This window comes from Rhinopithecus roxellana, chromosome 20 (genome assembly GCF_007565055.1).
Source record: "Rhinopithecus roxellana isolate Shanxi Qingling chromosome 20, ASM756505v1, whole genome shotgun sequence".
Taxonomy (NCBI): Eukaryota; Metazoa; Chordata; class Mammalia; order Primates; family Cercopithecidae; genus Rhinopithecus; species Rhinopithecus roxellana.
Genome location: NC_044568.1, coordinates 25,248,708 through 25,261,109, shown reverse-complemented (window position 1 = coordinate 25,261,109; position 12,402 = coordinate 25,248,708). Strand labels below are relative to the sequence as shown.

At 56.1% G+C, this 12,402-nt stretch overlaps 2 protein-coding genes across 2 annotated transcripts; both read left to right on the top strand.

The window, feature by feature from the left end:
* Positions 1-364: 364 nt before the first annotated feature.
* Positions 365-4,013, top strand: LCAT (lecithin-cholesterol acyltransferase). The gene is made up of 5 exons (XM_030924629.1): positions 365-861; positions 941-1,056; positions 1,148-1,243; positions 1,327-1,551; positions 3,417-4,013. The coding sequence occupies exons 1-5, from the start codon at positions 767-769 to the stop codon at positions 3,989-3,991; spliced, it is 1,107 nt and encodes a 368-aa protein (XP_030780489.1). The 5' UTR covers positions 365-766; the 3' UTR covers positions 3,992-4,013.
* A 3,168-nt stretch (positions 4,014-7,181) lies between these two features.
* On the top strand, positions 7,182-9,695 carry PSMB10 (proteasome 20S subunit beta 10). The gene is made up of 8 exons (XM_010355068.2): positions 7,182-7,492; positions 7,703-7,790; positions 7,877-7,974; positions 8,086-8,226; positions 8,491-8,606; positions 8,716-8,774; positions 9,244-9,395; positions 9,521-9,695. The coding sequence occupies exons 1-8, from the start codon at positions 7,437-7,439 to the stop codon at positions 9,630-9,632; spliced, it is 822 nt and encodes a 273-aa protein (XP_010353370.1). The 5' UTR covers positions 7,182-7,436; the 3' UTR covers positions 9,633-9,695.
* The last annotated feature ends 2,707 nt before the right edge of the window (positions 9,696-12,402 follow it).

Sequence of the window (12,402 nt, the reverse complement as noted above, 5' to 3'; positions counted from 1 at the left end):
ATACTCTGGGGAGCCTGGGCCCCAGCCCTTGGCAGCTGACCCGGCCAAAACCCTTCTGCCCTGCATAAGCCTCTGTGTAAGTACCTGCCTTGGTGTGGGGAGGGGCCAAAAGCTTGTCCCATAGAGGAATGACCTCCCTTCTCCCCGCCGCCCGACACTGTGTCTCTCAGTTGCCTACCCCGGGGGGCAGAGTGGGGGACAGGATGTGCCTGAGGTCTTGGCTGGGGCATCACAAGCTGTGGTCAGCCACAGCCACACCAGACTCTGGGCCAAGCCCCACCACTCCTTCCTTGGCCCCCACCCACCAAGGACAAGATGCCCAGCCCAGGACTGGTGAGCAGGAGAGGCCCATCCATGCCCGGCCCCTATTAAGCCCAGCCCCCCTGCCCCTAGACCTATCTGTTCCCACCCTGGACTTTGGCAATAAAGGAGCGCCAGGCTGGGTGTTTGCTCTGCAGAGGCAGGGGTCAGCGGCCTTGGCCTCAGCACCTCAGCACCTTCCCTTCCTCAGGGAAGCCTGGGCTTTGGCTACTGGGGGGACAGCGGGGAGAGGGGGTGTGAGCAGGGGAGGGTAAATGTGCTTTGTACCTAGGGTTGAGGGTGTGGGAGGCTGGGGGTGGGTCTGGTCACTGCAGCATCTGGGGTGACTGGGGTAAGGGTCATGGGGGTAATCCAGAGTCCAGAGTGAGGGCCGCTGCTCACAGTGCCCGGCTGCCTGGGGAATCAGCTAGAAGCCAAGCTGGACAAACCAGATGTGGTGAACTGGATGTGCTACCGCAAGACAGAGGACTTCTTCACCATCTGGCTGGATCTCAACATGTTCCTACCCCTCGGGGTAGACTGCTGGATCGATAACACCAGGTACAGCCATGTGCTTTGCCCCAGCCCCGACACACTGCCCCTTGGCTATTGGCTGCTAAGTGGCACCCCCGCCCTGCAGGGTCGTCTACAACCGGAGCTCTGGGCTTGTGTCCAACGCCCCTGGTGTCCAGATCCGTGTCCCCGGCTTTGGCAAGACCTACTCTGTGGAGTACCTGGACAGCAGCAAGCTGGCAGGTTTGTGTCAGAGGGCAGGGCTGGGGCTCCAGGCTGGGGTGCTGGCCCACAGCAGGCATGGCCCAGCCCCCAGTGCTGCTGCTCCCGACAGGGTACCTGCACACACTGGTGCAGAACCTGGTCAACAACGGCTACGTGCGGGACGAGACTGTGCGTGCCGCCCCCTATGACTGGCGGCTGGAGCCCGGTGAGTGTCTTTACGGATGACCAGCTTGGGGTGGGGCAGGTGCCCCGGACCCCAACTGCCCTGACCCCTTCCACCCACTGCAGGCCAGCAGGAGGAGTACTACCGCAAGCTCACAGGGCTGGTGGAGGAGATGCACGCTGCCTATGGGAAGCCTGTCTTCCTCATTGGCCACAGCCTTGGCTGTCTACACTTGCTCTATTTCCTGCTGCGCCAGCCCCAGGCCTGGAAGGACCGCTTCATCGATGGCTTCATCTCTCTTGGGGCTCCCTGGGGCGGCTCCATCAAGCCCATGCTGGTCTTGGCCTCAGGTGAGAAGGCCTCGACCACTTAGGCCCAGCGATGGGTGAGACGAAGCTGATCCTGGGCCTGCCTTCATTGCGGCTCCTGCTCACAGTGGCCTCTGGGGGTGCCATCTACCACCCCTGGGCAGGCATGCTCGCTGTCACTGGCCTCCAGAGCAGTGACCCTGGCGTGAGCAATTAGGGTGGCTCCTTCCAGAGTCTGTGTCAGTGATGGCAAAGGGGCAGTGAAAACAGAAAGTGAACCCCAGCTATCTGCCCCCAGGTTTGTTCCTTGTAGCCCCAGAGCCTGCCTACCCAACCCTTGCCTGCCTTCCGCTTGCTCGCAGGAGCGCCTTTGCCGAGGGATGTGCTTTACTGAGGATGGGTCTGCCAGAGCTAGGGCCAGACCCCCCGGAGCCCTGCCTGCCCTTCCCTAGGGAGTGGCACCAGGGCCCAGCACTGACACGGCTACCACCTACTCCCCACCCCCTGTACCCTGGGAGCTGGTCTGGAGAGAGAAACACTCATCAGACACCACCAATAAATGCCAAACAGACACCATCTTGTTTCCCCCTTTCTGGAGCACAACTCTGTGGCCCCCAGTGCAGCACAAGCCACACAAGGAGCAGAGAGACACATGCCCAAGGGAAGACAGCCAGCACCGCCCCCGCCATCCCCACACATCCGGGGCCTCACCCACCATCCCCACACACCCTGGTCCTCAGGAAGCCCCACCTACATTTTTTTTTTTTTTTTTTTTTTTGAGACAGGGTCTCACTCTGTTGCCCAGGCTGGAGTGCAGTGGCACGATCATAGCCGCAGCCTCAATATCCCTGGCCCAAGCAACTCTCCTGCCTTAGCCTCCTGGGTAGCTGAGACTATAGGCACGCACCACCACACCTAATTTATTTTTATTTTTTAGTAGAAACAAAGTCTTGCTATGTTGCCCAGGCTGGTCTCAAACTCCTGAGCTTAAGTGATTTCCTGCCTCAGCCTCCCAAAGTGCTGGGATTACAGGCGTGAGCCACTGTGCTGGGCCTTTTACAAAATACTTGTTTGTTTATTTATTTTGAGACGGAGTCTCGCTCTGTTTCCCAGGCTGGAATGCAGTAGTGCAATCTCCGCTCACTGCAACCTCCGCCTCCCAGGTTCAAGTGATTATCTTGCCTCAGCCTCCCTAGTAGCTAGGATCACAGGCATGTGCCACCATGCCTGGCTAATTTTTGTATTTTTAGTAGAGACGGGGCTTCCCCATGTTGGCCAGGCTGGTCTCGAACTCCTGACCTCGAGTCATCTGCCTGCCTCGGCCTCCCAAAGTGCTGGGATTACAGGCATGAGCCAACATACCCGGCCCTATTTATTTTTAGGCTGGGATCTCGTTCTGTCACCCAGGCTACAGTGCAGTGGCATGATCATAGTTCACTGTAACCTTAAATTCCTAGAGTCAAGCAATCTTCCTGCCTTTGCCTTTTGAGTAGCTAAGGACTAGAGGTGCACTCCAGTATGCCCAGCTGATTTTTTTTTTTTTTTTTTTTTTTTTTTTTTTTTTTTTGTAGAGGGTCTCACTGCATTGCCTAGGCTGGTCTTGGACTCCTGGCCTCAAGTGATCCTCCTGCCTCAGCCTCCCAAAGTGTTGGGATTACAGGAGTGAGCCATGGTACCTGCCCCTGCCCTTCTTTTGAAGCCGTACAGCTCCACCCAACAGCTTCTCACTGAGTAAGCCGACACTGAGCATCATTGAGTATCAGGCCTTCTCAAGCCTGTGGCTTAGAGTCTGTGTCTAGATTGAGCAGGGGGCAAGATTGAGCATCTGGCTGAGCCTACACTCAGCAGGTTGTGGGCCAGGGGTAGCCAGGCCTGGCTCCCTGTCCCACCTTGCTCCCTATCCACAGGCGACAACCAGGGCATCCCCATCATGTCCAGCATCAAGCTGAAAGAGGAGCAGCGCATAACGACTACTTCCCCCTGGATGTTTCCCTCTCGCATGGCTTGGCCTGAGGACCATGTGTTCATTTCCACCCCCAGCTTCAATTACACAGGCCGTGACTTCCAGCGCTTCTTTGCAGACCTGCACTTTGAGGAAGGCTGGTACATGTGGCTGCAGTCACGTGACCTCCTGGCAGGACTCCCAGCGCCTGGCGTGGAAGTATACTGTCTTTATGGCGTGGGCCTGCCCACGCCCCGCACCTACATCTACGACCACGGCTTCCCCTACACGGACCCTGTGGATGTGCTCTATGAGGACGGTGACGACACAGTGGCCACGCGCAGCACTGAGCTCTGTGGCCTCTGGCAGGGCCGCCAGCCACAGCCCGTGCACCTGCTGCCCCTGCGTGGGATACAGCATCTCAACATGGTCTTCAGCAACCAGACCCTGGAGCACATCAATGCTATCCTGCTGGGTGCCTACCGCCAGGGTCCCCCTGCATCCCCGACTGCCAGCCCAGAGCCCCCGCCTCCTGAATAAAGACCTTCCTTTGCTGCCGTAAGCCCTGACGTGTATGTTGCAGGTTAAAGGGAGGCACTAGAGTCCCACACCAGGTTTCACTCATCACTAGCCACAGGCTCAGTGCTGTGCGGAGTGGGGCAAGATGGGCTCTGCTGAGGCCTGGGACTGAGGTGGGCACCCTAGATGTGCAGCTGTCCACTCTCCTGGTCGAGCTGTTGAGGCAGTGTGCACCATGCCTGCCTCAGTGCTGGGTGTGGGGACTGGAGCTGGCTGCACCCACCAACCCTGTCAGAGGAGTACAGGGAGGGGATGATTTGAGCTGTCCCTCCCAGCTCCCAAAAGGGCAAGTGAGACAGCCTTTTGAGTGCTGGGTGAATGACAGGGCCACAAGAGTTTAGAAGCCAGGCACAGTGGCTCACGCCTGTAATCCCAGCACTTTGAGAGACTGAACCAAGCGGATCACCTGATCTCAGGAGTTTGAGACCAGCCTGGCCAACGTGGTAGAAACCCCATCTCTACTAAAATACAAAACATTTGCCAGGTGTGGTGGCGCACGCCTGTCGTCCCAGCTACTCTGGAAGCTGAGGCATGAGAATCATTTGAACCTGGGAGGGGGAGGTCACTGTGAGCTGAGATCATGTCATTGCACCCCAGACTGGGCGACAGAGTGAGACTCTCAAAAAAAAAAGAGACTGGGTGTCAAAAAAAAAAAAATTTAGAATTTGAATCTTGGAATGACAACCATTAATCAGATCATTTCACTAATGAAAGTTTAATTACTAATGAAGCTAAATGCTCTGAGGAAAGCTTAGGGAGCACAAGAGGCTGAGTCTTTCGGGTCAGCAAAGGCCTCCCAGAGGAGGCAGTGCCTATACTGAAGTGAGAGGGACAAGAAGAGTAATGGGCCACTGTAAAGACTTGGGTTTGACTTGATTGAGCCCAGGAGTTCGAGACCAGCCTGGGCAATATAGTGAGCCCTCATCTCTACAAAACTTTTTTTTTTTTTTTTTTTTTTTTTTTTTGAGATGGAGTCTCGCTTTGCCGCCCGGGCTGGAGTGCAGTGGCCGGATCTCAGCTCACTGCAAGCTCCGCCTCCCGGGTTCACGCCATTCTCCTGCCTCAGCCTCCCGAGTAGCTGGGACTACAGGCGCCCGCCACCACGCCCGGCTAGTTTTTTGTATTATTTAGTAGAGACGGGGTTTCACCATGTTAGCCAGGATAGTCTTGATCTCCTGACCTCGTGATCCGCCCGTCTCAGCCTCCCAAAGTGCTGGGATTACAGGCTTGAGCCACCGCGCCCGGCCAAAAAATTTTAAAAATTAGGCCGGGCGTGGTGGCTCACGCCTGTAATCCCAGCACTTTGGGAGGCCAAGGCGGGCGGATCACTTGAGGTCGGAAGTTTGAGACCAGCCTGACCAACATGGAGAAACCCCGTCTCTACTAAAAATACAAAATTAGGCCAGGCGCGGTGGCTCGAGCCTGTAATCCCAGCACTTTGGGAGGCCGAGACGGGCGGATCACGAGGTCAGGAGTTCGAGACCATCCTGGCTAACACGGTGAAACCCCGTCTCTACTAAAAAATACAAAAAACTAGCCGGGCGAGGTGGCGGGCGCCTGTAGTCCCAGCTACTCGGAGGCTGAGGCAGGAGAATAGCATAAACCTGGGAGGCAGAGTTTGCAGTGAGCTGAGAACCGGCCACTGCACTCCAGCCTGGGTGACGGAGCGAGACTCTGTCTCAAAAAAAAAAAAAAAAAACAAAATTAGCCAGGCATGGTGGCGCACGCCTGTAAATCCCAGCTACTCAGGAGGCTGAGGCAGGAGAATCGTTTGAACCCGAGAGGTGGAGGTTGTGGTGAGCCAAGATCACCCCATTGCACTCCAGCCTGGGCAACAAGAGCAAAACTCCATCTCAAAAAAAAAAAAAAATTTTTTTACATTAGTCAGGCGTCGCCACACCTGTAGTCAAATATTCTAGGGAGGCTGAGGTGGGAGGTTTGCTTGTACCTGGGAGGCAGATGTTGCAGTGAGCCGAGATGGTACCATGGCACTCCAGCCTGTGCAACAGCAAGACCTTGTGTTAAAAAAAAAAAAAAAAAGTAAAATAGGCCAGGCACAACCAACCACGGTGGTTCATGGTTGTAAGCCAAGCACTTTGGGAGACTGAGGAGGGTGGATCGCCTGAGCTCAGGAGTTCAAGACCAACCTGGGCAACATGGTGAAACCCCATCTCCACCAAAAAAAAAAAAAATACAAAAAGTTAGCCAGGCATGGTGGTGTGTGCCTGTGGTCCCCGCTATTCAGGAGGCTGACGTGGAAGAGTGCTTATGCCTGGGAGGCAGAGGTTCCAGTGAACTGAGATTACACCACTGTACTCCAGCCTGGGCAACAGAGTAAGACCCCGTCTCAAAAAAAAAAAAAAAAAAAAAAAAAAGTAAACCCTTTGGCAGCTGCGTGCTGCTCTTAGGCTCAAACCCAAGTCTTTTTTTCCCCCTTTTGAGATGGGGTCTGTTGCCCAGGCTGGAGTGCAATGGCATGATCCATACTCACTGCAGCCTCGAACTCCCGGGCTTCCAAAGTGCTGGGATTACAGGTGTGAGCCACCAGGCCCAGATTGCTGAAGGGTTTAAACCAGAGAAAGAGTGTGACTAGATTTCCAATTCAGAAAGACCCGCTCTCTGCAGGGTAAGGTGTAGCCTGAGGTGGGGGGCAAGAATCGCAAGGTAATCAGGGAGGCCAGTGCAATGTCCAGGTGGGAGAGGTTGCTAGCTGAGACGAGAAGTGCTAGGAGAAAGATGTGTGCAGACAAGAGGTCACTGGGGAGGTGAAATCACAAGGCTTGGCCATGAGTGGAACCCAGCACCCATGGTGCCCCTCTTTAGAGGGGGAAGATGTCACCTGAGACGGAAGATGGAAAGACCAGGGTCCCTGTGGCTGAGGACTGAGCCTGTGTTTGAGGTTTCGCAGAGGAATGAAGGCAACAAAAGAGGCAAGAGTTGGAAGAAAGGTGACAAGGAACAAAAGTCAGCCATGCCTGATGCTACTGGGTGGCCAGCAACAATGCAGACTTGGCCAAGGCTCTGAGAGCTTTATTATGCTGGGACTGGAGGTCAGAGTTGGGGCTAGGGTAAGAGCAGGGGGCTCAGATGGAGGGGGAAGAGGACCTGAACAATGTCCAGAAGGGAAGAGATTTGAACCTCTATCCAACAGAGGACCCTGTGAGCAGCACAGAGGGCACAGCAAGGGACATCCCCCGGTTCTCCAAATGCTCAGAGCCACGAGTGAAGCCGAAAGTGAAAGACAAGATGCAGAAAACCGCCACGGGCCTTTGAAGGGTAAAGGCGAAAGCGAAAGCAGGAAGGACAGACGTGGAGCCTAGCAGAGGACTTTTTAGTTCCTCACTGGCCCCACTTGTCTGACCGACCCATCCACCCGCGACCCCTAATCCGCTCTGCCTGCCCCAAGATGCTGAAGCCAGCCCTGGAGCCCCGAGGGGGCTTCTCCTTCGAGAACTGCCAAAGGTGAAGCGGGGCTGGGGAGGGGACGATCACTCCTGAGTCACCTCTGCTTGGTCGTGACCTTTTTTCCTGGCTGGGGGTGGAGGAGGGTGTGTTGGGCGACTTGGGTTCCAGGCTTACCCCGGAAGATGAAGGAGACGGGGACCAAGTTAGGGGAAGCAACAGGGGTACTGGAAGCAGAGCCGAAACCTGGGCGCCCTCCTCCGTTTCTAGAAATGCATCCTTGGAACGCGTCCTCCCGGGGCTCAAGGTCCCTCATGCACGCAAGACCGGGACAACCATCGCGGGCCTTGTGTTCCAAGTGAGCAGCGGAGAGGGACAGGGGAGCTGGAGGGGAGCCGGGACTATCGAGCAGGCACTGAGGCTGTGGTCCCTCCCTCTCCTCAGGACGGAGTCATTCTGGGCGCCGACACGCGAGCCACTAACGATTCGGTCGTGGCGGACAAGAGCTGTGAGAAGATCCACTTCATCGCCCCCAAAATCTAGTGAGACTCCCCAGCCCAGTTCCCTCATGCAAAAGAGAACAGCCCCCTCGTTCCCACTCGGGTCCCGGCACGTGCCAGCCCTGCCCACACCGATCCTCCCTTTTCCCTCAGCTGCTGTGGGGCTGGAGTAGCCGCTGACGCCGAGATGACCACAAGGATGGTGGCGTCCAAGATGGAGCTACACGCGCTATCCACGGGCCGAGAGCCCCGCGTGGCCACGGTCACTCGTGTCCTGTGCCAGACGCTCTTCCGGTGCGGGGGCGGGGCTAACAGGATCCCGGGAGGGGTCGTTGCGGGGGCGGGGCCAATGGAAGGCGGGACAGAAAGGGGGCGGGGCCGCGGCGGGCCAGGTGACCGGAAGAGGCCGGCCCAAGAGAAGCTGGGCTATCGGAAAAGGCTATGTCAGTCATCGGGCGCCAGATCACAGGAAGGGGCGGGGATAGCACCTAAGGGCGGGGCCTAGAGGGGCGGGGCCTAGGCCCCCGCTTGTTACCGACCCCGCCCATTCTCGAGCAGGTACCGGGGCCACGTGGGTGCATCGCTGATCGTGGGCGGCGTAGACCTGACTGGACCGCAGCTCTACGGCGTGCATCCCCATGGCTCCTACAGCCGTCTGCCCTTCACAGCCCTGGGTGAGCACTTCTGTCCCTTCTCCTCGAACCCTGCCCGTGACCTTGGCCTCACGGTTGTACTCCAAACGGGGTGGCAGCGGTTGACTTCAGATGGTTCTCCTGCCTTCAGGCTCTGGCCAGGGCGAGGCCCTGGCGGTGCTAGAAGACCGGTTCCAGCCGAACATGACGGTGAGCGGCCTCTGTCCCCGACTATGTGGTCGCTGGTGGGATGTGCACCCGGGAGCTGGGGGAGCACAGGACCCTGGCCCGGTGTGGAGGTGGGGGAAGGCTTGGAGGAGGTGACCACTGAAGGGTGAGTGGAGTAAGGGCAGAGAAGTGCGGTCCTGGCACAACACCGTCCAATACCAAAGCCTGGACGGTTGGGAGAAGTCGAAGCTCACAGAGGATCTTTTGGAACCGAGGGCGGAGGGAAGGACCAGTAGGGTCCCACTTATATCAACGTCTGGAGCCTAGATTTTGTTTGGGGTGGGATGGAAGCAGGTGATATTGCCTCAGAGGTGGCTAAGGCTCAGAGGGAGAAACACAGTGGGGATTTGGGGTGCAAGACCAGATTGGGTGAGTGGACAGGCAAGTCCCCAGGCTGTAGCCTAAGTTAACAGCAGAGGGCCCATCAGGCCTCACACACTCATCACCGCAGTTAGAGGCCGCTCAGGGGCTGCTGGTGGAAGCCATCACCGCCGGAATCTTGGGTGACCTGGGCTCCGGGGGCAATGTGGACGCATGTGTAATCACGAAGACGGGTGCCAAGCTGCTGCGGACACTGAGCTCACCCACAGAGCCCGTGAAGAGGTGAGTGCTGGAGATGGGGTACCACAGGGATGTGTGGGGCTGTAGCAGGGGAGATAGAGGGCTGCAAGAAGGGGATGGGCCACATGACAGGCCCATGTTCAGAGGCCGTCCCTCCTCTCTCCCAGGTCTGGCCGCTACCACTTTGTGCCTGGAACCACAGCTGTCCTGACCCAAACCGTGAAGCCACTAACCCTGGAGCTAGTGGAGGAAACTGTGCAGGCTATGGAGGTGGAGTAAAATAGTTTGAGGCTTAGAGCTTGAACAAGGGGGAATAAACCCAGAAAATAACAGTTAAACAGATGGCTGTGTCATTCTTGAGTGGAGTAGGGTGGGCAGGCAGCCAGCAGGGCTCTGTAGCTAAGGCGTCCCTGCAGGGACCATTACTTCCCATAGCTCTAGTGTCTGGCCTAAGAGATGCTCTTCACCCATCACCTCAGGCACCTACAATTCCAGAACCCCAGCCCTGGCCAGCATTGCAAGCTTGATCTCCATCCAAACCTTCCTTCTGACTCCACACCTTGGAGGCTCCCCCACCACTCCACTGCCTTGCTCTTGCCCTGTAGTCCACTGGAGACTTGTAAAACACAGAAGACCCCATGACCCCTCCTAGGGACTTTCCATGGCTCCTCAGTGGCCCAGGACAAAGCTCATACCTTTCAGTAAGGCCTCACTGAGGGCTAAAGTGCTGACAAGAGGAGCCACTCCCTGACTCCAAGGCAAGTTCTCACCAAGCACTTCTCAACCTCACATCTTTACCGGTGACACCCCTCAGATGGCGAGGCATGCCTGCACTGCTCACATGAAGCTTGGCTTCTGTCTGCACATGCTGGGCTTGTGACTCCAAGTTTTCCGGATTAATAAGGCTCACAGGACTCACATGGGGAGAGAGGACACATTTCTCCAACAAAACTTTGCTGGGCCCCTGCTGAGTCTCAGGCCTGGCTGCTGGGTGCCAGCAAGAGCATCCTGCCCTTAGTGAGAACAGATGAACTCCACTGCAGCTTCAGAACTGTCAGGGAGAGTCGGCCCAGGCTTCAGGGAGGGTCTATGCCAGGCTGGACATCCTTGGGCCGCTAACTGCTCCCTGAACCCCAACATTCTATTATGAATGTTTGTAAATGTAACAGAAAAGTAGAGTTGTATATTGAATACCCATACCCTGTCAGGTCACCATAGACCTGATAGTATTTTGTTATATTTGCTTTATCATCTATCCATCTCTCTATCCATTAATTCTTTTTTTTTTTTTTTTTTTTTTTGAGACGGAGTCTCGCTCTGTCGCCCAGGCTGGAGTGCAGTGGCCGGATCTCAGCTCACTGCAAGCTCCGCCTCCCGGGTTTATGCCATTCTCTCCTCAGCCTCCCGAGTAGCTGGGACTACAGGCGCCTGCCACCACGCCCGGCTAGTTTTTTGTATTTTTTTTAGTAGAGACGGGGTTTCACCGTGTTAGCCAGGATGGTCTCGATCTCCTGACCTCGTGATCCGCCCGTCTCGGCCTCCCAAAGTGCTGGGATTACAGGCTTGAGCCACCGCGCCCGGCTTTTTTTTTTTTTTTTTTTTAAGACAGAGTTTCGCTCTGTCACCGAGGCTGGAGTGCAGTGGTGTGATCTCGGCTCACTGCAAGTTCTGCCTCCCGGGTTCACGCCATTCTTCTGCCTCAGCCTCCTGAGTAGCTGGGACTATAGGCGCCCACCACCACGCCCAGCTATTTTTTGTATTTTTAGTAAAGACAGGGGTTTCACTGTGTTAGCCAGGATGGTCTCAATCTCCTGACCTCGTGATCCGCCCGTCTCGGCCTCCCAAAGTGCTGGGACTACAGGCGTGAGCCACTGCGCCTGGCCAATTCATCTCATTTTTTGACTGATGCGGTTTCTTTTTTTAAGACGGGGTCTAGCTCCATCGCCCAGGCTGGAATGTAGTGGTGCACTCATGGCTCACTGCAGCCTTGAAAAGGGCTCAAGTGATCCCTCCTGTCTCAGGCTTCTCAGTTGCTGGGACTACAGGTGTGTACCACCATGCCCAGATCATTTTTTAATTAAACATTTTTTTTTTTTTTTTTGCAGAGACAGGGTTTCATCATGTTGCCCAGGCTGGTCTCGAACTCCTGCAATCAAGCCTCCTACCTCTGCCTCCCAAAGTTTTGGCATTACAGGCGTAAGCCACCACACTCAGCCCTGATCTGTTCTTGAATCAGTTAAAGCCCTCACACTCCCAGAAGGAGGCCAGCCAATGCACCTGTTGGAATTCTACACACAGGGTGTCTTCTCCCTTCAAGCTTGGCCTGCAGCTCAGTAACAAATGGGCTGCAGACATCAGGGGCTTGCCCATGGGAGCCCCAAGGCCTAGAGAGGGTGGCAGAGTTTTGATGGCTGTCACTCTCCAACTGCAGCCTCAGTCCAGGGTCTGCCAGGCACCAAGAGCTCACACTTTGCCCTCCTAAATGCCAGGCACTTCATAAGCATCATCTCATTGTTAAGAGTGGGGGCTTCTTGGCCGGGCGCGGTGGCTCAAGCCTGTAATCCCAGCACTTTGGGAGGCCGAGACGGGCGGATCACGAGGTCAGGAGTTCGAGACCATCCTGGCTAACACGGTGAAACCCCGTCTCTACTAAAAAATACAAAAAAAAAGCTAGCCGGGCGAGGTGGCTGGCGCCTGTAGTCCCAGCTACTCGGGAGGCTGAGGCAGGAGAATGGCGTAAACCCGGGAGGCGGAGCTTGCCGTGAGCTGAGATCCGGCCACTGCACTCCAGCCTGGGCGACAGAGCGAGACTCCGTCTCAAAAAAAAAAAAAAAAAAAAAAAAGAGTGGGGGCTTCTTGGCCGGGCTCGGTGGCTCACGCCTGTAATCCCAGCACTCTGGGAGGCCGAGGTGGGCGGATCACAAAGTCAGGAGATCGAGACCATCCTGGCTAACACAGTGAAATCCCGTCTCCACTAAAAATACAAAAGATTAGCCGGGCATGGTGGCAGGCGCCTGTAGTCCCAGCTACATGGGAGGCTGAGGCAGGA

Excerpts from the sequence above, each read along its gene's own strand:
- LCAT (XM_030924629.1), top strand. The coding sequence starts at position 767 with ATGTGCTACCGCAAGACAGAGGACTTCTTCACCATCTGGCTGGATCTC. Across the intron at positions 862-940 it reads TGCTGGATCGATAACACCAG|GGTCGTCTACAACCGGAGCT; the intron begins GTACAGCCATGT and ends CCCGCCCTGCAG. Across the intron at positions 1,552-3,416 it reads CATGCTGGTCTTGGCCTCAG|GCGACAACCAGGGCATCCCC; the intron begins GTGAGAAGGCCT and ends CCCTATCCACAG.
- PSMB10 (XM_010355068.2), top strand. The coding sequence starts at position 7,437 with ATGCTGAAGCCAGCCCTGGAGCCCCGAGGGGGCTTCTCCTTCGAGAAC. Across the intron at positions 7,791-7,876 it reads TCGCGGGCCTTGTGTTCCAA|GACGGAGTCATTCTGGGCGC; the intron begins GTGAGCAGCGGA and ends CCCTCTCCTCAG. Across the intron at positions 7,975-8,085 it reads TTCATCGCCCCCAAAATCTA|CTGCTGTGGGGCTGGAGTAG; the intron begins GTGAGACTCCCC and ends CTTTTCCCTCAG.